Source organism: Syngnathus leptorhynchus, chromosome 16, assembly GCF_054491065.1.
Source record: "Syngnathus leptorhynchus isolate UIUO chromosome 16, UIUO_Slep, whole genome shotgun sequence".
Taxonomy (NCBI): domain Eukaryota; kingdom Metazoa; phylum Chordata; class Actinopteri; order Syngnathiformes; family Syngnathidae; genus Syngnathus; species Syngnathus leptorhynchus.
The window spans coordinates 7,242,011-7,267,055 of record NC_141210.1 but is presented as its reverse complement, the minus strand read 5'-3'; the positions used below and the strand labels follow the sequence as shown (position 1 = coordinate 7,267,055).

General features: G+C 41.9%; 1 protein-coding gene across 1 annotated transcript in view; it reads right to left on the bottom strand.

Annotated features, from left to right (window-relative positions):
- Positions 1-25,045, bottom strand: part of grin2ba (glutamate receptor, ionotropic, N-methyl D-aspartate 2B, genome duplicate a) — a 62,526-nt gene that overhangs the window by 20,413 nt on the left and 17,068 nt on the right. Inside the window, exons 4-7 of the mRNA XM_085933664.1 lie at positions 20,177-20,797; positions 5,279-5,422; positions 4,487-4,757; positions 1,164-1,356 (exon numbers count right to left, since the gene is read on the bottom strand). Of these exons, the coding sequence (XP_085789790.1) occupies positions 1,164-1,356; positions 4,487-4,757; positions 5,279-5,422; positions 20,177-20,797 (1,229 nt within the window). The remainder of the gene's footprint in view (positions 1-1,163; positions 1,357-4,486; positions 4,758-5,278; positions 5,423-20,176; positions 20,798-25,045) is intronic.

The window sequence follows — 25,045 nt, the reverse complement described above, 5'->3', positions numbered from 1 at the left end:
CAGTGTTACTCGCATTACCACTGATAGCTAGCATTTGGCTATGCCACACCTTTAAATAATTGTCAAGGCTTAGTGACATCTGTTTGAGTGAAATCTGTATGGACACGCATTTTATGGGGTAAAATAAAAAAAATAAAAAAGGGAAAGAGTCGAGGCATGTTGTCCGAGTGAGGTCATAATCCGTGCAGGTAAAAACACACTGAGCAGCTCAGCCTTCACTGACTTTCTTGACTAAAATAAAAACACACACACACATGGAGACACGACGGGAGAAGACACGCGAGGTGATACCGCCTCTGGCCCGACCGCGTATAATTCTGTGCCGAGCTCTGGAGCACAGCATGACAGAGGTTTGTGTTTGCCCACTGAAACGCCATTGGGACCAATTAGGACGCAGGGAGAGGAAAGTACCGGCGAGCGTCGCGCTTCACAGACGGTTCAAAAAGGGCCGCCGTTGAGACGGACAGCTGAGGGGGGGGCTCGGATTTTCCCGGCAAGGCGCCTATGAAGGGAGGCTTTTGTGAGGGCAGGCTATTATTACATGGAGGGAGGATGATCACAGTATGCGGGGGGATTGAAGGTGTTTGGGTATGTGCACCGGCATCTCCTGCAACTTTTAGTGGTCTAGGGAGTGGAGGTTTCAACAAACCAGGTCGAAACCGCCACTTTAATAGGAACACCTGCATGGAATAATCCAGTACTCTTGTGCATGTTTTTTTTTGTACCCAATATTTTTATGCCCTATTTAACTACATAGGCAAATAAACAAAATAAAATATATTTGTTTCATTTATGTGCAGGAATGTGCAATGCAAATAGAGAAAGCGTTTCTAAATCCTGCTCATGCTGCATTTTAATAACTACCCCCTAATTGGGTTTGGAGAGTCAGAATGATGTCTAATCCAATCCCCTCTCAATATTATACAAGGGGCAGCTTTACAATACTATGAAATGAAAGCGCAATAAGAGACAAATGACTAAATGAATACCCCTCGGTTAATGTCAATCAAAATTGAGCATTATTAATTTTGCCAGAAGGGTTATGATTATGGTTTTGTCATTCCTCCAAGGACATTCCTGTTCAATGACAATAAAATCCGCCAAATGATGGCGCCAACAGGGACAAAAAAAATATTCCGATAAGGACGTCGTGTTTTGCTCACCTGAGGACTTCATTAGGGTTACCCGAGATGGGGGTCTTCTTGTCGGGAGCTCCGTGGCACTCGGACTTAAGCAAGGTATGCGGTCCTCGGTCCATCATCATGGTGGACGTCGCCATGGTTATAATAGCCACGCCGTCACGGACGCGGGCCTCCAGGCCGTAGTCCCATTCGTCGTAGGACACGGACAGCAGCCCTTGATTGCAAGCAGAGAAAAGACCAATTAGAAGATCCAGAAGGCGCCAGATGGATTTATTTAAACAGAGTCAAAGTTAAGGAAGGATTGAAATCCGAAAGGTAAACAGTGCAAGATGACGAGCGAGGTGAGAGAGAAGAGATGAGACGAATCTGCTTTTTGAACAGGCTCCAAGACTTTGTGCATCTATCACCTTGTTCTGTTTGTCCATCTGTCAGTCTGAAGCACTGTCGCTCTCTATTTGTTAGCCTTTGTATTGTCTCTGCGCCTGTTTATCTTCTCTCTGTGTGCCCGAATGCTGTTCTCTCTCTACAATCTGTCGCTTTGGGAAGAAAAAAAAACAAAAATTGTCCATTTTTCCTTTTATGTAACCTGCACGTCATCCATTGGCTATTAAAAGTGCCGCTTTGGTTGATATGTAAACAAAAGTTATTTTGTTGACGTATAGCATTAATCTGAGATAATTGAAAGTCACACAATGTGAGGGGTTGATTTATTTTGAAAATGAGCTCCATCTATTAGAATACACTGGGCATTTTGGTAATGAGATCCATTGATATAATCTGCTGTTATTGACCCCGTATGATTAACTCATGACGGATCGCCGGCGGTAATTGATGAGACGGCGGCTTCTGCAAAACACTGATTTGAGTACGGCACATAGATCATGTTGAAATTAGCGATCATTTTGGACTGTCAGGATTTTGGAAGGTTAAGCGCAAAGATGTCTATTTTGTAAACATCCATCCATTCTTTTTTTTTTTAACAAAACTTGTCCTCATTAGGGCGGTGTGTTATTTTAGATGCTGAAGAAAAAGTTCAGTCAAGGTGGAAGTTACATTTTGTCCTTTTGTAGCTTTGACACATAACAGCTGGAGCTAAAACATATGCTTTAGCACTAACTTAATGAATGTTACTGCTTATGCAAATAAGTGTGTCCTCAATTTTGAATTCTGACCAAACTTCAGATGAAAAACATTCTTCAGTAGGTGTTATTTGGCTTTCTTGTATTTTAAGTGGAAAAAAAAAGAGTATAGATCCTGAGGTGGGCTGGGATTTGGCAAGGTTGGTCTAATAAAAAAAAAACAAAAAAAAACAGTAATACAAAAAAAAAAGTTCATCAATGGTATCGATGAAACCACAAATATGGAAATTTCCAAGAAGGTAAGTGAGAGGGAGGAGGATTGTCTCATCCTCAAATTCTCCGCTGCATGCGCCCTTCTGACTTGTGGAGATAGCTTCTAAGTGGTCCTCTTGTTTGGGCTCACCTCAGGGATGGAGGTCACGGCGCTCTCAACTAAGAGCGCAGTGCCTTCAAAACAATTTATCAGGCTATCTGTCTCTCAGTTTGCCTTTTAATCTGCCCCGCTGGCTCTCCATCAGATTGTCGGCATCCGTGTGACAGTGTATGACCGCATGTCAGCCAAGTGCAGTAGCATGTCAGCGTTCAGAAATAGACAGGCGGCATAGCAAAGTACCCCCCCCCGCCCCTCCCTCGTGGTGGCTTCACCATTGACAGCTCTCTTCCTCCAGGACCGCGGCACTGTCCACACGTTTGCAACACGCACTTGAACTTATTATGAGATGTAAAATAAATGCGTTTTTGCTTTAAGTGCTAGGACCCAGGAAATAAGCGCACATCTCTGAGGGTAAGTTTAAAAATGTCACAACAAAAATATGTCATAGCCCAGTGTGAAAGGAGGGCAGCATCAACTGACAACATTTTTTTTTTTCCATAGCTAATTTGCATTTGTCAAATATTGGTTGCTTATATGATCTTAGTGGAAGCAAAAAAAAATTAAAGATTTTATATCACGCTTACATTTTTATATTAAAGACTAACTTAGAGGATCAATCCAAAATATCTTATTCCTTATCTCGGCCGGGCTGGTTTTGAATTGGAACATTCTGCTGCTGCTGCTCTATATTGCTATAAATTGTACCCCCCCGGATTCTCACGAGGGTTGACGCGTCCCTCCAAAGCACCCGCCCCACGGCTGTGGTGTCCTTGATCAAGACATCAAAACCCTAAACTGCTCCCTGGTGTTACATAAGTCACTCCCCCCCCCCACACACACACACCATGTGCAATTCATGTATTCATGACAGTTAAAAACAAAGAGATAGAAGCTACGAAGAATCTCTGTGTGATAGATATACTTTTTGTCATGTATACTTGGTGCAGTTTGCATTTGATTTTTCATGCATTAAATGAGTAGCTAACATTTAGTCTTCTATCTGTCATTATGTCCCTTATGATTCATCTGGTAATATCTCAGTGTTAACTGAAAAATCACCCAGGCACCGAGCACATGAGCGGCTCGTGATTTTCTCGGTGGCTTCATAAATCAAGAGGGAACTTGTGGCATTTGCATAACTGATACGGTCATATATCAAATTTGATGAAGTGGAGGGAAAGGGAGACAAACTCACTGATAGACATTTTTTAAGTTGGCTTTGAAGAGTTGAATGGAGGACGTGTCGCTAGCACACAAAACACACAAATCAAGCTCGTGCAAAACATATACAGTAAATCATGTGTGAGTGTCCCAAAAAAGCTGAGATAAAAAGTTGGAACTTTTTTTTTTGTGTGTTCCAGAAACTGCAAGTGTGAAACATGGCGGCGCCTCCTTGACTTAAGTCAGGCAACGTTCCATTTGTTTTAACACAGGAATTACAAAGAATCCAAACTGTGATTCCCACTGCAAATTAATGCCAAAAAAAAAAAATGCTGGAAAATATTTGGTTGGGAAATAATAGAAAACATGTCTGATTGGCAAAATTCAGCATGTTGGATTCAGTTTCATCTTATATATAATAATATGCATAAACTAAACTCAGTGAGACAGGCAAAATAAAAAAAAATAAAAAAAACTGAAAAGTTCCATTCCGCATTCCGAAGGTCTGCACTAAATCAAAACCATTGGCGCTATTTTGTTTTTGAATTACGGAGGCCAAAGCGAGCGCTAAGGCACAACCAAGGTCTCCTGCTTCAATTCAAAATGTCTCCCCCTGAAGGTTAACATCCCGTGCCAAAATGATGCTCTTCAAAATCTGGCATCTAATCATGATTGGGCTTAGAAAATCAAATCTTTTTTCCCCCCCCAAAGACTGCATTAAAATTTCCTACCTGTCGGGAACTCGGCGGGAACCACGTCAGTGTCTCCGGCGATGAGCGAGGGCACAATCCACGTGTAGCCATAACCGGTAATCCCGACCGAATGGCCCACCTCAAAAATAGTGTTGGCTTCTTCTTTTGTGCAGTACAAAAGAATAACGGGACTCTGGAGTTTCTTTAGCTGGTTCTGAATCTTGGAATCGCCGTCATCTACAGACATGTCAAGGAGTAAAACTTCTTCCAATTCCCAGCCCACAAAACTGTTCTCGATGGTGCTTCGGATCTGGAGGGGCACAAAAATAATTGTTCAGATTGACCAAGCGGGCCTGAGTTACTTTTCTGAAGTCTGTTTTAACTAAGAGCACCAAGTGGAATCTTCTTCTGCCTCATTAGAGAGCAATGAAACATATTTTGTAAAAACAAAAAAGATCAGCAATCGACAATTAATTAGCATTTGTAATGATTTTACTAAAAGAGTGGTCATGGTTTATCCCGATTTTTTTCAGTTTTATGGCTTGAAAACGGCGAGTGATAGAAAGTCGGAGCTCATCCCACCATTGAGGTAGCTGGAATAAATTCTTATCGACTCGGACAATCAATTTTGGAGCACTCCAGTGTGCCGTGATTTGGAACCAATCCATGGAAGGGTGAAGATTTCAATTTCGCCCATTTTGGAACGCCGACTTAATTAACCGACTGGGAACTGTAAATGAATGGACTCGACAGTTGGTTCATTTTTATCTCCAGCGGGGCTAATATTGAACATTTCAGTGATGCTCTTTAATGTCTTGTTCTGACCGTTACCTTTGTGACAAAGTCCTGGTAACCCGGGTAATATGTGGTAACGATGGAGAAGATGTACCAGTCATACTCCTCCATGATGTTGAGCATGACTGATGCTTGCTGCTCGATGGAGGGGCCAAATTGAAAGAACATGGAGTCGTCATCCTGTAAATGAGAGCGGGACAAGGTTAGGGAACAATATTTGGCCCCAAGCTTTGATTTACTGTCATTGACTTGACACAATGTATCCCGGTCAACATGTTTTAAATTAGCTTCCTTTTTTTTTTTTTTTTTTTTTTCTGTTCACAGAGGACACCGGTGGCGGGAAACGATAGCGCTCACGACTTTCATTAGTTTCTTTTATGACTCCTTTAATCGGTTTGTACACGGGGCTGGTAAAAGTTTTTTTTTTTTCAGGGGACTTCAAACTGCTGTTGCTAATTCCATTCATCCTTTTCATCATTTAACGCCAGCACACATCTGGAGAAAAAAAAAAAAGTTTCAATATAGGTGTTAAATATGGAGGACCATGTATAGATGATCTTGATCTGCAAGGACACCTCGTTTAAGAGAAGCTAAATAAAGACAGGAGACGGGTCGAGAATGTGAATCTTAAACGGTGAGATAATCACAGCGCTGTTGAAAGGAGATATTGATCAGCACACAAGTGGAGGGGGGAGAGAGGGGGTTAAAGGTCAAAGTCTCAACAAGACTGTGAGATGAGCTTGACCCTCAGATGTGAGCGAGGTCATTAAGTCTAAATTTCCAGGAGACAGGAGCAGGCAAGTAGTGCAGATAATAACCAATTGCATGAACTGAAAAGATGCTGACGGACAAAAAAAAAAAAAAATCCTGGATGCTTTTAAAAACCTTGGCCGCTTGCTTTTTTTTTTTTTAGTAGTACTTTAAAAAGTGGACATGTCCAAGAAACAGCATCTGTATGCTGACTAATTCAACTACTGAGATTTCGGGCTCTTTGGCTTTTTTTTTTTAGGACCGTCTTTGAGCTTGTGTTCACATCAAACGGCAACGTGCCCCTCCCTCTCGCACACAGCTTGATCCGCTACCTTGTTTGTGCATTAATGAGATCAGGGCGATGGCGTTGAGGTGGGAGCGTTGGATTTGCAGTGCATTTGGCAAACAATGCTGCCGCGGTACACGTGATGGCGGAAACGTGTCCGTCTCGTGTGCCGTGCAAAACAAGTGCATCAACTTGCCAAATGAATCCGTGTTGGAAAAAAAAGCATGAAATAATGATGTGCACGCTGATGTTGGAGTCGTGTCTCTTTGCTGACGAGAATCCATTTACTCCTCAATTTTATCTTGCTCTGTCTTAATTATCTATCCAGAACCATACATAGCTTTTTTTTTTTTTTGCTGCTTTTCCATTTACACGAGTGGAATGTCTGCCAGGGCACAGTTATAATTGAATTTCCAGATCCAAATTGTTTCCTCTGGCTTCATCTTTCTATTTTACTATTCTTAAGAGCAGAATTAATCTACTGTCCAACACACTCGTTTAGAGAGCCAAATTCCCATTAGCCTTGAAGAAATACTATATCTAAGACCGAAATTGGTCGGGCAAACAAGAAAATTGCTGACGTCAGCGGATTTGAGCGTAAGGAACCTTGAGGAAAATGAAGTGGTGCAAAACACCTCTTTGCTCATTTACAGCAACAATAATTAGGCTCTGGCCACATTAGCACCTTTTGTTGGCACAATGTGATCGATTAGCGAGTATTAAAATTCCCACAGGGGGTGAAGCGGGGCCAGCGAGTCACTCATCCGGATTCGGGAAAGGGGCCAGCGAGGCCTTGGATTCGCTTCCGAGTTGTCTCTTACGTCAGCACTGGCTTCAATGCGTGCAAAAAAAAAACAAAACACTTCAGCCCACGAGTGGGATGAATGGCCAGTGGAGATATGAGTATATGAAAAGAGAGAACAGAAGAGAGTGAAGATAAAAGAGGGATCAAATTGTGAGAGGGAGGAATTAAATGAGAGAGAAAGGATGGAAAATTGAGTTGTAGCAGAAGAAGGGAGGGCGGAGGTAGACGAGGTGTGATGCCTCCTGAGGGACGGCGGCAGAGGACAATGTGACAATGGAATAAATAGACAGGAGGAGGCCAAGCTGGCACTCGGCTCTGATCCTGTGTGGCGCGACAGAGCAAGCCAGAAGTCAGGAGCGCCGTGTGTGTACATGTGTGTGTATGTGTGTGTGGGGGCTGGACAGGTAGAGAGTGTTTCCTGTTAGAGAACGAAAAGGAAGTAGAAACGCCGGTTGAAATGTCAGAGACAAGCTTGCAGTTTCATTTCCTGACCATAGTTTGGCTTGGTGGAGGTAATAAAGCTAATTTAACAAAATTCTGTAATTGGAGCTTTTTTTTCCTGCATTGCGTCATACTGGGACGTCCTGGATTTAAAAAAAAAGAAAAAAAAAAGGCTGCTGTGCCGTAATCTCTGGCCTGGAGCCTCCAAATGAGTGCACTTATATACTCCTTAGAGCAGTTATTTGGCTTGGAGGCGAGACAGTCAATAAGTTAGGTAGTATTTCAATTACACACACACACACGTGCACATCACCGAGTGCAAAAGAAATAATCCTGCATCTAATTTGCTATGGAATATGCATGAATACACACAAACACACACACACTCAAAAATGCACGTTGTAAAAATCTCAAAATAGTCAGGCACATGGGCGAACCACTTGTCCATCATTTACGCCAAAGTTTTTCAATAGAGACTTTCCATACAATTGTATTTGTCTACCAGTTCCGAAGTAGCCATGCAAAAAAAAAAAAAATTGCGATGACGCTGTGGGCTGCTGGGATTTTTTTCAGATTTTTTTTTGGGCAATGCATATTTCTACCCTGTCTATAAAGGCGCTTTTGAACTTGAGAGTTGGGGGGGGGGGGGGGCTGCTGGGTTACTGGCGCTGGTATTGACACTGCCTGATGGAGGAAGAGAGAAGTGAGAGGTTGGACGGCTGGAAAAAGAGAGCTGAGTGGGAGGCGAGGTGGGAGAAAAGGAAGGAGGGGAAGGTGGGTGGGGGTGGGGGGGGACAGCTGGCCTTCACTTGAATATAGTCAATTGAAAAGACAGCAAGCAGGAGAAACTTGCCACCGGCTCTTTCGCTCCCATACACTCATGCACACGGAGAGTCGAGATGCACACACACACACACACACACACACACACACACACGCAGTGCTAAAATGACGTATTGATGACGAGACCTTCCCTTTCCTTTATGCCGCTCTTCACACGAATTATCTCTACCTCAATTAAAAGCCCCCCCCCCTCCGCTCCTCATACCTTAACGATAAGGTTTTCTTATCACATTCGCCTACTCATCCTAAGTCAAACATATACGCGCTTAATTAGCTCAGGCATTTATCACAGCATCGCCTAATTAACACTGACCCTATTTTAGGCACGTTTTTTTAAACCTTAATTTAAAGCTCAGAGACGGTCATTGAATTGATTTGCTTTGCCGTGATAGCTCTTGTACTAGAAGAAGAAGATGTCATGAAGAAGACAACACGAAGAGGACGCTTTTGGTTCATGTCTTGACACGGTGGTCTAAATGTAACACAGATGATTTCTCAGTGGCCCATTTGGGCTTTAAATTTAGCAGATGAGCCACTCTGGAGCATCTGCAGTCTTCTGCTCCTCCTGTTTGTGTCCCGGCTTTTTATTGAACCGTAATAGTGCGTGCTTTTTTAGGAAATGTATTGCTCGGTGAAGTGGCGGGGGCTGAGATGCGTTTTTTGACATCCCGGGAGAAAACTCCATGCTCGCCTAGTTTTCCATATCTCATCTGTAAAGTCGGGCCATGTTTCAGAAGCATTTTAAGGGAATCCGGATTACACAGGAGGTGCAGCCCACATTTGCTTGTATGGGATTTCATTTAATAAAGGAAAGTGGATGCTTGAATAAAAGGCTGATACAAATTTGATTTATGGTATTGCTTACTGGGACTCCCTCCATCTGACTGACAAGAAAATAAACTATTGGCTTATGTCAAAATGATATCAAAGGTTTTGACTTTGATCAGATAAGGCTTCTCAGGCTAGCACGGCGGTGTGTCGCTTCGTTCAGTGTCAAGTCGGTATGTCGAGTTTGAACACATTTCCCATGTTGTCACAATGCATTTACAACCCCCTGGCAAAAAAAATATAAAAAATATAAAATCGCCAGCGGCAGATGAAATTGTTGATCACAAAAATGACAACAAACTGGTCATTTCAAAAGGCAACTTTCTGGCTTGAAGAAAAAAAAAAAACGTGGTGGAATTGATCAATTCTGAGGAAACAATTATGGAATCAACTTACAAATTCCCATTTGGCATCAAATTTGAGAAAGTCCTGCCAATCTGTCACATCAACCGATCAATCACAGCTTGTTCTCTCCTCAGCCACCATCTGAGCTCCATCCACAAAGCAAGGGCCAAGCACGCATTTAACCTTACAAGCCTTTCCAGCCCCCTGGAAAGAAACGAAGCATGGAAGCCAATGATCTCACGAGGGCAGGGAAAAGGAGCGAGGGGCGAGAGAGTGAAAAGGAAATGGAGTGCGAGTGCTTTGTGTGCTCGCAACACGATAAAGGCTGGTTCTCAGTCACTGTCAGTGGAAAGACCACCCTCCCTCCCTTCCCCGTCCCATCCCATCCCATCCAAAGCAAGGATGAGCTCCTCTATATCTTTGTGCTTCAGACTGTGTGCAATTTCAAATTACAGCCACTTTGCTGCCTTAGTGATAAGTGGCGAAAAAAAAAAAAAAGCTTCATATATTCCACAACGGCAGGTGTACAGAGGTAACGGCTCAGATAAAACAAACATGGGGGGTGGGGGGGGGGGGATTATGTGGGGAAATAAATAAAGAGGGTAAAACTTAAGAGGGCTTAAGTGCTCCGTCTTGCACGCAGACCACCCCGCATCTACAATTCCTCCATCCAGCCGGATGAAAATTCAAATCTCTTTTATTGCCGTGACAGCGACAGGGCCGCCTGCGCCACGGCACATGTCGGAAGACGAACAAAGACAATAAGACCGTGTGTATTCTTCTCATCTTCTACCACCTCGCTGCCTCAGCTTCACAAAAAGCTGCACACGCACTTCAAGTCCATTATACGATCAACTGAGCTGGGTGAATATCCTGGGCCATTTTCAACCGACAGTCGTCATACAAAAAGAAATCATCCGCAGTCAGGTAAGCAGAGCTGCATTGTGTTGTGTTCGCGTTCAAATCTATAATGTCCATTCGATTTTAATGTACCCTAAAGGTCAGGCCAATTATTGGAGAACATTTCCCAGAAAACAAAATGTTGTAAACGTTCTAATGTCAAAGGGTACCTTTGAGGATAACAGCCCAAGTAACATGGATCATGTCACATCCAAAGGTTGAATCCATTCTCAAAGGGCTTTTTGGATCAAAAGAATCTGATTGCCACATATTGGTACTCAAAATTCATAGCTGAGGATAATTAAGAGTCTTCAATTAGGCCCTGAGAGGGAAAACACGTTCCAACACCCAGATGAGATATCTTCAAACAATCCATTCTTGAAAAAAATGTGCTGATGGCTTCTCACCTTGCTGCCATTGCAAAAATCCTTGGGAATTTATGTTGGATTTCTTGGAAGGAGCACAAAAACAGAAATAGCATAATTAACACTGCATAAAAGGATCTTTTGTGTATATTGTAACCAACTACAACATCCTTTTACACCTGTCTTTCACCTCAGCAACTTCAACCCTGAAAAAGAAATCTGTGTAAATATTAAAATATGAGATATTATTAAAGGATTATTTAATATCATGAAATATATGATATTAAAATATAATTAGGATCTTTTTTTTTTTGATCCTAATGAATTCACACCTGACTTCACACACATGACAGCTGGTTTATTGACTGATTAACCCCATGGATGTAATTAATTTTGTATAAACAGAAGTGAGGCATTGTTTTCCACATCTAAAAACACTTGACAGCCTGCTCTGCTCCCCTTTATCTCCCCCCTCGTTGTGGCAGCACGTGCGTGCACACATTAATGAATGATTTACGACAGCAAAACACACACATGGTTGCAGGTATGTATTCACACACACACACACACACACACACACACGTGTACAAAACAACAGCTGCCACACTAATGCCAGTTTGGCATGAAAGCCTTTTAGATCTTCTCTGCTCTCTGTACAGTGTCAACCAACAGAAGCCCAATTCTGCATGCACACGCACAAAATATGCATGTTATTTACACCTGCTGTTTATGGAACATATTAACGGCCATCTTTTGTGTTAAAACGGTCTCACGCATGTTGAGCGTTGTCTCCCTTTTAACTTGGCATGATTGCTTTTCTTCTACTCCCACAAGATAAGATGATAACTCCTATCCCTCACATCTCCAGTATTTCCGCATCCAAAGCTCTGAATTCTTGATTAAAACCTATTAATTTTGAAAGGATGCTAAAAATAATCCCCCCCCCCCCCAAAAAAAAGCTAATCAGTTTAGCCAGGGGGGTCGGAGCTTTGAATCCGAAATGTAACAACAATAACATTCGCATTATTTATAAGACGAAGGGGGGGGGGGGGGATCTTTTATAGTGATAAGTGGCACATTGTTTCTCAACTTAAGCGAGCAAAGTTAAACTCGAGTCAGGACACATGTAAAGTGTAAACCCTTGCAGCGCTTCCAACAAGATGATTTAGATAAAGGCAGGCAGGCGAGCGGGCGGCAAGCGGGTAATGGAAGTACAGTCGCGGCATTGTGAGGCTTGTGCTTTGAATTATAGCAAGTTTGCGTGATGAGTTACTTGGCCTCAGAGAACGTTTTCAGCAGCCACAATCAATAGCTGAGGCTTGGGGAGCAGGACTATTTACTGAGAAGGTCGGTCGGCCTTCGCTTCACAAAATCAGGTCACACAAAGGTAAAGCTGTGAACCCCAGTCATAAGAATCGGAGAACAGCCTTGAGAGCACACTGAATAAAAAAACATGGATTGTAAATACAGAATGAATAAAGTTACCAAGTGTTTTGGGTTTTTTTGGTGGGGAGGGGTAGTTGTATGTTTAGTTGAAATGAAGAAGTTTGGTGACATCACAGCTGAGGTGAAGGAGAATCATTGAAGTTAAAAAAAGATAATCAAATAAATCATAATAACAATAATAATAAAAGATCAAATCATTCAAAAGGTAGGCTTTGATTTTTGGAATTTACAAAGCAACGAGAAAAGGCACAAAGCTACAAAGAGTCATCACATCAGTAACCAAACTGCAGGTGCAATGGTCCAAAAAAACTGAAATGCTATTTACAGCTTTTGATGAATTGAAACAGACGGGACATGATGGATGCACACTAACGACATACTTTCTCACTGTAAATGGGAGCAACCTGATGGTTCTAAAAATTAACTACGTGTTAAAGACGAGCGTCTTGGTAATCAATGGGACTCCCGAGCGCCGGGGGCATATATAATGTAACAAACAGTGTAAAAGTCACCTGATGTGAAACATCTCGACAAGCTCTTCTCAACCATAAATGATCACCTGCTCGGGATTCTCATTAGACTAAAGAGACGAGGTGCTCCATCACTGGCGTTTCATTTCCAAGCCCTTCCTCTTCAGACTAATGTGCTCCACATGCATCATGAAGCATGACTTTGTGTTTGCTTTGTGTGACCCGTGCGGGGCAGGGGCCGCTCCTCCTCAATCAGGAGGAAGGTGGAAGGTAAACAGACGGCGGCGAGAAACCTGTCTGGTGAGGTGAAGAGGCCGCTTGACTTGTTGAATTGGTGCCACTTTTTTTTTGCCTCTGGTTACAATTTTCTTTTTCAGGCTGTGTCGCTTCATGTCTGTTTTTTCTGAAGCAATCTGGGGGGGCCTACGCACGTGTCACGACATTTTCTTGTCAGCTTGCACCTGCTTATTAAAAAGAAAAAGCAGGATCACCAGCGGAGTTAATGTGGAGGGCATTGGCCCCTTCCAGATGCCAGGCCAGATAGAAGAATTTGGGGGTTTTGTAAAAAAAAAAAAGAAAAATATAATAATCATCATAAAAAATAAAATAATTTTGTTGGTGGATAGGTGGACAATAAATGGGTCGATTATCTGTCCACCAAATAGCCTAACGCCATGCGTCTACCTCCTTTTAGAAATCACAAAACGTCTTATCTTGATTCCAAATATCTTCCTTGGTAGCCCGACTTGACCAGAACCTTATCCAAAGCCATCTATCCGTTTTCTTTCAACTTAAAGCCGACTCTCTCGCTCTCGTAGCGTTCCTGATTGGATTAGCGCTATTCCTCAAATGGATTTGTCTCAGCATTTGGAATGAATATTTAAAGTGGAATTTCCAAACGTATTATGTTTCAAATGGATTATTATACACAGTGCCCAGCTGGAATTCATAAAAGCGTGAGTTTAGCGTGTTGATCTTTTTCATATTGCCGTGTCTTGTGCTTTAGCTTCAACATTGAATGCTTTGTCTCTGGCCATTTCTCACTCTGTCCTACTTTTGAACCCAGTTCTTCTATCTGTGTCCTCCCTCCAGACCTTCACTCTATGTCTCGGTGCCAAGCCGCCACCCCCTTCGTAGCCCTTCTCTCAACCTCCTTCCCTTGTCCTGCTTCTCTCAATAAGTCTCTCTGAAATGTTAATTCAAATTGCCTAGTCGGGAGGACAGTACAGTTCCAATAAAGCCGGAAGCACTTAGAAGAACATAATCAATCTCTCTTTTGCTTTCCCTTCCCGTTTTCTCATTCTCTGGCTTTTTCTCACCCTATTTGAAATTCCAGCGATACGAGGAGCAGGACTCTCTTGGCTTTTAATTTGCCATCTCGTCACTATGTTCTAATCAAGCGTTTCTTGTGCAAATATATCTTCCCCGCTCTTCACTTAAATGCCTCTCCACGGTTTCGATGGCAGTTACGGACGGGGTGGTGAGTCTGCCGTAATCAAGCACACCATCGGCGATGTGCAAAGCGAAAAGGTTTTCCAAGCCCGAGACGTTTTGTGTTCTTTTCATTGAGCTGAAGAAGAAGAAGAAGCTGTGAATTCCAATTGATGAGCGTTTTCTGTTTGTTGTTTGCATTGACTCCGTTTTATTTCATCAAGTGGCTGCCAAAAAATAAAATGATCAGATATGAAAAATGCATACGAATCCACATGATTTCATTCGTCAATTCCACAAAAACGTTTTTCAGTGTGATCATCGGCTTTTAGTGTACCAAACAACTTTTGGGAATTCTAAATTAATTTCCAGCTAATCACTAAGTGGTCGGACAGAAGTTTGTGCTCCATTAGTGGAAACTCTTTCCTCCCCTCACAGTATGTTCACCTGCCGCTGTCTCTTTGTCATGTACATGCACAAGTCTCCTGAGACATCAGCTTCAGGCCCGTCATGTTTAACTGCGGACAGGTGGAGAGGACGAGACGAACGAGAGCGGAATGGCCAACCACTCCCGAGCTGGTTGAGAATACTTGGAGAGTGACAGGAAGCGAGAGTGAGGGTGAACATAGATAAGAGGGGGAGCGAAATACTTCTAATTCACAGGGACAAGCTGTGTTTCCGTGGCAACGTGGTTTCAACCGTAATAGCCCTGCTGAGGATGCCATTAGTGGAGAACAAAAAGAGAACGGTACTCGGCGTTTATAGGAAGTGCGTATATAGATGGAAAAGTGGAAGAATGCATTTACATTTTTTCAATTTAAAATCCGCTACAATAACAAAAGCAGAACTTCAGCGGAGTTTTAAAATCCTGACAAATTAGCGTCCCGGTACGGATTGTGTTGGAATTTAGAGGTTTGGATTTTATGAGTATGAGGGTAGGATGTTTTAAATGAGTCACTACACGCTGTTCATGTCTAGAAAATGAAGTAGATAATATAAAGTCTCGAAGGCGAGATATTAGACAGCATGTTGGTATTACTGTAGGCAGCAGGCATGTTGCTCGCGCTCTATTTTGCTCCGGGCCATCGATGACAATAACCTAGTTTCGACTGCAGGGCCCAAAAGTCAAACAGACTTAGTTCATAACACTGAAACGGGATTTCTAAATCTAACCGAACATGTCATCGTTAAAAGGTTTCACAAGAAAATCAGAACCTTTGAATCATTTTGGAATGAATGACTAAAATGATTTCTGTTTATTAGTATGTCGCATAAAATGCCAAGTCTCATGCCCTATTAAGTTTCTCCGATTTTTCCAGATGCAAATGAGTGTCAGTCCATGAGAATGAAGGCTCTGTACAAACGCCGATTGGGCTTCCGAAAAATCCCATAACGGCAAAGATTAGAATTCAGAGGGAAAAGTCTGCCGGGGTGGGTTTCAAAACAGTTGAAGGTGAATCGCTTACAACCTCAACAAAGACCTGTAAGCTTATGTCTAAACATGCTGGAGGTTGTACTTGTGGTCTAACAGTACTTCTTTATGTCTGAGTCACATGATGCGTGCGCCGTGTGGGTGAATATCAAAGTATGGAAGCGAGAGCCAGAGAGACGGATGGACGGACGGATGCTTGTGGTAATTTAGGAGAACAAGTGAGAGGAGGGGCAACATTTAGATTCATCACAGGCGCTCACCTCGCCTCAACCTGCATGATGTGAGAAAAAGGGGAGAGAAGCTGCAGCCAAGATTAAAAAAAAAAAAGAAAACAAGAGATACAATGAGACAGAATGGGGTTGAGCCAAAAGATCTTTTCTGTGTTACAGTACTTGGGTTTTTTTTTTTAAATACTTTTGTGGTGAAACACAATTGGAATGTATAAAGGGGGGGAAAAATGAAATATTGTAACTGCAATTTGAGATAAATGTGATGAAATTGGCACAGAAAATAAATGGGACAGCAAAATATAGTGTCAGAAACTCGACATCAGACTAGCATCACGAGACCAAAGCACACCTCGCAAGCTTTTAGTTCAGTTAACATCTACTAATTAATGACATCATTTCATTGCTTTGCTTTTTATCTACGCTGTTTTGACTCAGAGAGTCTGCTCACGGGGAGCGATTAGGTTAATGAAGGTCTTGGCAAATGCTGGCGTTGGGTCTTTGAGGGGAAAAGTTGAGCTATTCTGCTTGCAAGACGTGCAGGAAAAAATAAGGAAGCAACTGATATTTTCGGCGTGCTGTGGGACGAGAGGTGAAGGAGACCTTTTCGTGTGGTGGAGAGGTGTGCAGTGGAAGTGCATGTCCACTGGGAGCCCGGAGACACGAGTGGAGTGTTTCAGCGGGGTGGAATGAGAAAGATTGATGGAAAAGAAACCAGGCAAGATTTAGACAGCACATCTTTGTGTGAAGAATAGACTCCTGACAAAATGTATTCTGCTCTATTGTCTTCTTGTGGCACGTGAACGTGGCGGAGCAAGATGGAGAGCGAGTGTGTGGGTAGCGTGGGTGGCGAAGAGGGAATTAACACTTGCGCATCTGCTGCAAATCGCTCTGTCTGCTTCATGTACGCTGCCCCGACGTGAACCAGATCTTACCGGGAAGCCGGAGGAGACAGGAAAATGACTTTGCTGTGGAAATGGGCATGGAAAGACAATGCAGAAAAGAAAAAAAAAAGCCAAAGTGGGGAATGGGGGAAAAAAAATGGTGGACTAGACGGAAGAAATTGGCTTTATACAGTATATACAGTAATTTTTTTTGTAATAATAATAATAATATTTTTCCTGTATACTGTACACATAAATGCCTTATAAAAATCAGCGTAGGAAATTGTTTTGGTGTGTGATTAAATTCATTTCAGTATAATTTTGTTATCTTGTATTTTCTATTTAGTTTATTTTGTTTTTTTCTCATCGCCAAAAGAGCCCCCCTGTCAATCAAGCGCATGGGCAAATTCTCTCCTTCCGATATAAAGCAACGAGATAAACAAAAGACTCGCTCCGAGTGCAAGTGATGGAATTGAGTGAAGAGGCGCTATAAAAAAAGTTATGGGATGAGTTTCAAAGTGGCCACGTTCTAAATGACCAGAGTAAATTGAGACCAACGGGGTTAGAAAATAGGCCACATATATTAAGGACTCCAACTCCATTTTGCAAACTCTTTTTCCAGGAAAGGGGAAAACAGAGTGGGCTGTCACATTTTCTAAACCAGGACAACACGAGCCTTGCAGCCAGTGGATAAAAAAATAAATAATAATAATTCTTCCAAAAAAGAATAAGTCATTCTTTCATCTTAACACTTTAGATGTGTACGTTATAATAAACAATACCTGCTTTACTTTCAAGTACTCGGTACTCGCCAAAGCAGCTGATACACCAATGATTGCAAAGACAAAATATTTCATATCAAATTACAAGACGAAAGAAAATCCAGAAATAACTTTTTGGAGCACAAGGAAAAGCACACAAATGGACTGAACAAGCGAGCAATGGAGATAGGAAGCCGAAAGAACCGAGAGAGGGACATGAAACAAAAAGAAAGCGCCAAAGGAACGCTTATCATTTACAGATGCGGTTAATTGTGTCTGTTGAAGCAAGTATGAGGCGGTGCCGAGCAGGAGACACATTATATTAAATGAGTTCAGTACCTCAGTGATTACCACAACAATGACTCCTATTATTGTAGCACATTAATTGGGGGAAAATAAGCACAGACACATACATGGGGGGGGGATTCGGGGAATATGGTAAAGCAACCTAAAAAAAGAGGAATTTTTAAAAAAAATGAACATTTGATTCTGCTTTTGATTCCTTTCCATCCTTTCCAATGAATATGTGTGGATGCATGCCAGCACATATTTGCATGCATGCGTTTGTTATCCGTATTACATTCCATTTTCCTCCGGGTCATGACGGTTGGCTGCGTTATCGTTTTTCTTAATTGCTGACGATCTTGCATTTAAAGCATATGAAGGAATGGATGCTATCTGTTTGCTCCAGCGGCAACCTCTCCAGATGATATAAACGCGGTGTGGCCCTGGGGTGATCAGCGACAACTACGGCTATTTGTACCATTACAAAACCATCCGTACCTTCTAGACAAGAAAATGAAAATGGCTAAGAATGTTTTGCTAATATGAACATTAGCCATAAGCTTTAGATGTGTTGATTGTTGATGCTGGTGCACATACGCAATTAGCAAGACAAAAATGCAGAACGGTGCCGGAAACCACTACGGGTTACAAACTGGCAACTCCAGCCATGCTGGCAAGGTAATAAGACACAACATTTATAAACAGGCAGTTTAACAAGGACATGCGTGCCATTAAACTGTTGGATTAGTTCCCAAGCAAGCTTTTGTTCATTATTTTAATTTATGGATGGACGAATAAAATAAAAAATAAATACATAAATAGATATAAAATTGAAAGTAAATTATGATAAGAAACACACACAAAAATATCATTTGAATAGGCTGTTTTTTTTTTTTTTTCCCTAATTCCAGCATGACGCTGATTCAATTTTATTAGAACGTAGTTACTCAAATTTCTAGTGTTCATTTTTCTGCTTGGAGATGAATGAGTCAAAACGATTAGACTAACTCACTTTGACTCTTCATCCCATGTTAAATATATATTTGATGGAACTGTCTTGTACCATTCTCCCAATTTTTTTTATTCTACCCATCATAAAAATTTCAGTATTTTATTATCATCGTGCCATGTCATCTTCTCTCTTTTTGCATGCGGGATAAAATACAGTTTTGTATTTTGGTAATTCTAATACCAGGTTCTGCCTTTGTGTGTTGGTATCAATAAGGTGGGGGCCGCATCCTCAGTTTTAAAAATGTGAGTGGTTTTTAATTTTACCTCCCCCCTCAAAAATACTTTGAGTTGTTCAGATTATAGGACACATTAATTAAGAACATAAAATGCTTTTTATTGGATTTAGTCTTTCATTTTTGGTATCACAAAAAACTTGGCATTTCAACAGGGGTGTGTAGACTTTTTATATCCACCCTATAGTTACATTACTTCCACCTGCATGACCATATCCTAAATATATCCTGCCCCATTTCATCCTCACTACCAGCATTTCCCCCCTTTTCTTTCTCTCTTCCTTCTGCCAATCCTCCTCTATCTTATTTACGCCAGCGCACCGTCTCAGCCCATTAGTCGGACACAAATCCGCTTGGAGACAAAGCCTTAATGCGGCCCTGTCTTAGTTTTCTCAAGTCCTGGTAATGCCAGGAGAAAGCTCTCATGAGAGGTGGACTCTGCTGGTGGCTGGGGATTTTTTTTTTTTCCTTCAACAAAATGGCAATCTTTTCTACTGTCTGGTCAACTCAGACCGTATGGACCCCAAAAAAGTTTGCCATGCAGTAGTTCAGTTTGTCTCTTTCAATAAATGGCATATTTTTGCAGTGGAAGGTGACAAAATGCAAGACTGTGTGTGTGTGTGGACAATAAAAAGGCTGCAAAAAGAAGAGGACTGTTCCATTTCATTTCTCTCCATAATTGTCTAATCAAAAGGGGCAGAAGCACAAGCTTCAGTGGCAGTCGCTGACCTCCACTTGTCACTAAAGCTCGTGTGTGCTGGTACAACTGATGACCTGGACTTGATGGCACCAAAACGACAGGGAAGTGGCACGGTAGGTGGAAATGCATTAAAAAAAAAAAAAATCACAGACCAACCAGCAGACTGCCGGCAGAAGGAGCAACACGACTCAGCTTATTCCACTTAATATCTCAAGCAGATGGATTTGCGCAAGTATGAAACGGATGAAAATTTGGAGGAACGAGCTTAAAGTCCCGATCCAGGCGGACACAGATAAAGCATTTTTTTATCCCCTTAGGTGAGGCCTAATGACTTGGCAAAGCTTTTCTTCTCTGTTCTGGTGCAATCTCCAGCTGATCGCATTATTAGCATCTTTGCCAGCAGTTGTTTGACTTAACCCTGACCTCATCCAGGCCTACTAAGAACAAAAAATCGGATCAATATTTTCTTCCAACAACAAATTGCGTCCTACCTTAGCTGCCATGATCATGGACGAACCCCCGCGAACGCCGAGGATGGGGATATGAGTCTGGGCCGAAATGAAGTCCAGGATCTGGGCGATGGCTTCCTGGTCCGTGTCATCTCCAAACACCACACCTTGCAGCCAGTGCTCCGTCATTAAGTCACAGATGCTTTTAATGATGCTTTTAGGGTCCGTCTCATTCATGGTCAGGATCTCCACATTGGGCGCCATGTGGAGGAAGTCTTCTTTCTCCCGAGCCCCCGCCAGCGCCATCTCACTGGAGTTGCCCACCAGGACCACAGCGATGCTGAGGCCACGCATTCTGTTGGGAAGGCCCATATGGTGCGGAGGTGGAGGAGGGATGGGGATGTAGTGGCCGCCGCCGCCGCCTCCTCCTCCTCCTCCCTTCTCTCTCCGTGAGTGACAGGCAGGAGGCAGGTGAAGAAGGCAGAGCAGTAGGAGAAGGACACCAAGTGTGCGGCAGCGCGGCGATGAAGGCGGGGATGGACGGAGGTGTCCGACTCGCCTCCTTTGCTGCTGGACAACAGAGGTGCAGATCCCAGCGTGGATGCAAAGGGGCGAGGGGCAGCCGCTGATAGGCATGGTGGAGAAGAAGCGGGGGAGAAATACCTGGAGGCACAAGACAGGGAAAAGGCATTGAAAAAATAAAAAACTCAAAATTGACCCCAAAAAAATAGAAGTGAACACAGAAAGCATGCAACATTGATTGAGTAAAGTGGATTGCCGAGAGGCAACATGGCTTATGTGAATTAGTGCATGTCAACGTCTCTCCGCAGACCCGATGGGGAAGAGTGAAGGAAAAGAAGAAAACCCTGTGAGGGGAGAAAAAAAAAAAAAAAAACAGACAAAAAGAGGGATAGGAGAAACTGTCACACTTGGCGAACATGAATAGTTGATGAAACATGATATGAAGATGCCATATAGTTTACATAGACCCAGCTCAAGAATCAATATTTCATCTGGAAATCTCTGAAGTCAAATGATGCTATGCATTTTGAGGACATGAATTCTTCCAGTGAATAAAATACTAGCTGACAGGAAAACATACACTATGATGTCATAGAGTATGACAATTAAAAAATATATATTCTAGATCCCCAACAAATGAAAACTAAAAACAGTGATGAATTAAAATTAAAATTATGGAATTTGCCATAAGTGCTGGAATGTGGTCCAGCTCAGCAGACAAGCGGCATAAAAATAATTTAACTCGTTAAAATGTGCATCTGGATACTTTTTTATCCTTAAAGTTTATGCGTCCTAACAGCATATCTATCACATGAGTAGGTGGGAAGATGTTTGCTGCAGCTATGTGGGCTGAGATACCCAGGACAGTAGTGGTGGAACCGCATTTAAGAGGCAGATGGTAGGAACAAAGCACCCCAAAAAAAACAATAATCAGGAGGAGAAAAAAAAAAAAAAAAAGGCTGACAGCTAATGACACATAAATTGATAGACAGGATTAAAAAAAAAAAGGAAAGAGAATGAGAGGAAGATAAAGGGACTTATATGCGGAGATGACAGAACAACTCCTTTAGGGAAAACTAATTGCCGGGGGTTCGTCAGCTCTAATTACAGGTCCCTGTGTTAATAGTCAACTGCACACGCCTCCCCAGGAAGGACGGAGAGGTGGGAGGGAAGGAATTGGGGGAGGGATAAGGACAGAAAGTGACAGAAAGGGAGGAAGGCGCAGTGGGAGGAAAAACAGGGAGCGTAAACCAACGAGGACCTTGGTGAGACACAAGAAAGATCAAAGTAAAGAAGAAGAGGAAAAAAGAAAAGTCATTCAAGACAGATACGGAGGAGCGAGAACGCAGAGAGAATCACACAGTGCAGGCGCTAGAGCTAGTGATGTCTTCTTTGAATCTGGACTTCTCTGGCAGCACTCTGTTTCCATGGCAACAATTAATAGAGAACTACATGTACTCACATACAGGCACATTTGATGGACACGGAGATACATAACATACATTATACGTGGAATTAATTTTCCGCAGGCCCTTTGATGAATTGTCACAGCACCCACTGATTTATAACTATTTTTAAGATGCACTAATATAGTTATTTGTTTGAAATTTCATTCAACAATCTCAAATTGGCAGAATTTTTGAATCTTTTTTATTTTTATATTTAATTGCATTTAATTTTTTTTAAAGTATAATTTGCTAAACAATCAGTTGACACGACTTTCACCGGGCATAGAGGGTACAAAATGCAATGACATGACAACAAAGTTGGCCTCAGTGTGTACACAGATTAGCAAACAATCCTGTGAACACACAAGAGCCACAAAACACACCACTTTATACATATTTACCCGCAACTAAAGTCACCGGTTTAGTTTGCCTTGTCACAAACACACTTTCAGCAGGTCATACACTCATATTAATTATACACACACTTTTTTTTTTTTTCATTTTCATTTTAAGGAAGCCATTTTTTACCTTTTTTTTATGCCAATTTGAGAAGAGGCACTTATGTTTTTAAAGTTGCACCCTATCCAGGTTAAGGAAAGATTTAAAATGGTTAACTTGAAGTGTAGAGCTCTTCAAGATAATATTCAACCAAAGAGGGCTTATCTTGAAGAGCCAACATATGTCGCTGCTGGATGAGAACACACAAAAAAAAAAGAAAAGTCATGCACTGTTCTATTCTTTTTTTTTTTTTTTTATGACCGCTTCGGCCTCTGATGCCACACAGATGCAACGAGGCATCGGCCAATTAGGTAAAGAACACGATGTTTCAGGTAGTTACTCGGACCAAACCGAAAAAAAAAAAAATAGCCACTAAATGGGCCCAAATGAACAATGAACTGAGTCATTAATGAATGTCAAGGCCAAACACGGCTCATATTTTTGCAGTGGAAGGTGACAAAGCAGGCGATGTGAGGCCACAGCTCTGTAATTGGCGGCGTGCTAAAATTCCAATTTATGTCAGCTATAAATCACAAAATAATAGCCAGAAAGGAAACACATTCCTGCAGGTGTCCGGCTATTAGAGCGCAGGTCATGATTCAGACGCCACAAACGTGCACACGCAACAATTTGTCAGTCAGCCAAACAAGCTTGACTCTTTTCACAGGTAGGTGGGGGGGGGGCGATTCTGACTTTAATATATGTAAGTGAACAGCACTCTGTTCCTATAGCAACATCTACTGCTCTCACTGTAATAAATCCACACAGGACAAGCTGCGGAATGGTTTGTGCGCTTGTGGACTACATGAATGTGTGTTAGTGTGTAGATGATGAATTTGGTTTGAAAGGTTTGCGAGCGGTGCCACGCAGCCGTTGCTCCCTAATGCATTTTTAGAATTGACATTTATGTTTGTTTCCTGGTTTTGTTTTTTTTTTTCTGCTCAAATGGATGAAAAGCCATAAAAATAAGTAACCTTGGCTGTGATCTCTGCTATGTGATCGTTTTGTTATGAGAGTGATTTAACAGGAAAGACGGCACATGACAAATAAAAAAAATAAAAATAAAAAAATGTCAGCGGGTCACTGCGCCGCATACTGATAAGAAATGAACCGGACATCCACCTGCACAAATCATGATCAACCAAATTCTGTCTTAATATGTGAAGTCATTAAAAAGTGCTCTGCTAAATATTCATGAAGCCTATCTGTGGAGGTGGAAGATGCATGTTGTTCGGAAAGGAGCCACTCGAGCAGCCCCCACAGTGAATCAGAGCAGCCGGCCTTCACGCACACATTCACCGAGACTCCAGCACCAATCTACTTTCATTACGCTGTCTGCTACCAAAAAAAGAGAGTACAACCAAGCTGCCATCACTCTCTTCCTTCCCAATTCCTTTCATTTGAATTCTATTTAGCCTCTACTTTATCATTTTATCTCTCCGTCTCATTTCTGCTACTTATCTTCTGCATTTGCGCTCTTTCATCAGCCTCAACATGTACATGTTAAGTGTCAGGTTTGTCCATGGTGGTATTAGCATTAAAAGTGGAGGATTTTCATTTTTCACCATGTTTGAGAAGAAGACAGCGACACTACATTCTGCATGCAGTGCTTCGTTTGTGATTCCAATTCTTCTTTCATTGAAATAAGAATGTCATGCTGAGAGAATCATTTATCAAGATCTAGGAAGGAATAAATAAGTTTGATGTCATGACGCACACTCGAGGCTGTTCAGGGGTATATTTGCAGATGCTGATGGTTGTTATTCATCAAATAATTATGGCACAGGGAAAGAAGTGAGGGTATTGTGGCTTCTTTTTGCACGGGGGCCATAATTAAGCCTCTGCACTTATTCCCTACTTATTTTATAAATTGAGGCACCGCAGGTGTTTATAAATGTGCACGCACCAGCTACAACATTTTGAACGTACAATATTGAGTTCAAGAAATCGACGTTAGCCAAGAAAACAATTTTGAGGAAATTATTTATCAGAGGAATATTATTGAATTTCAACTTTGGAGTCATGTAAAAGTGCATCGCTTCATACTCAAAGCTGTTCCTAATATTTTGGTTACTTCTCCAGTTATAAGAGGGTGTGCACAATTGTGCAACCACTTCACCCCAGTTGTTTATTTGTATTATTTTTTCATTTTTTTTAGATTTCTTTTTCTCAAGGAGTTGAACAGGTTAAACTTCACATTAATAATAAAAGAAAAAAAAAATCTTGAAATAATTTATGTTGGTCTCACCACAAAAATCTAGCACTGAAAGAGGGGTGTGTAGACTTTTTATATCCACATGAAGAAACGTGAGCTAGGTGTTATAAACTGGACACCATCAGAGGATTTTTTTTTTAAATATAAAATAGAGCCTTTAAGAGCAAACCGCAAAGTTCACGGTGTGCCCCGAGCAACATTTAGTTCCATTGTTTACACCTGAAGTGT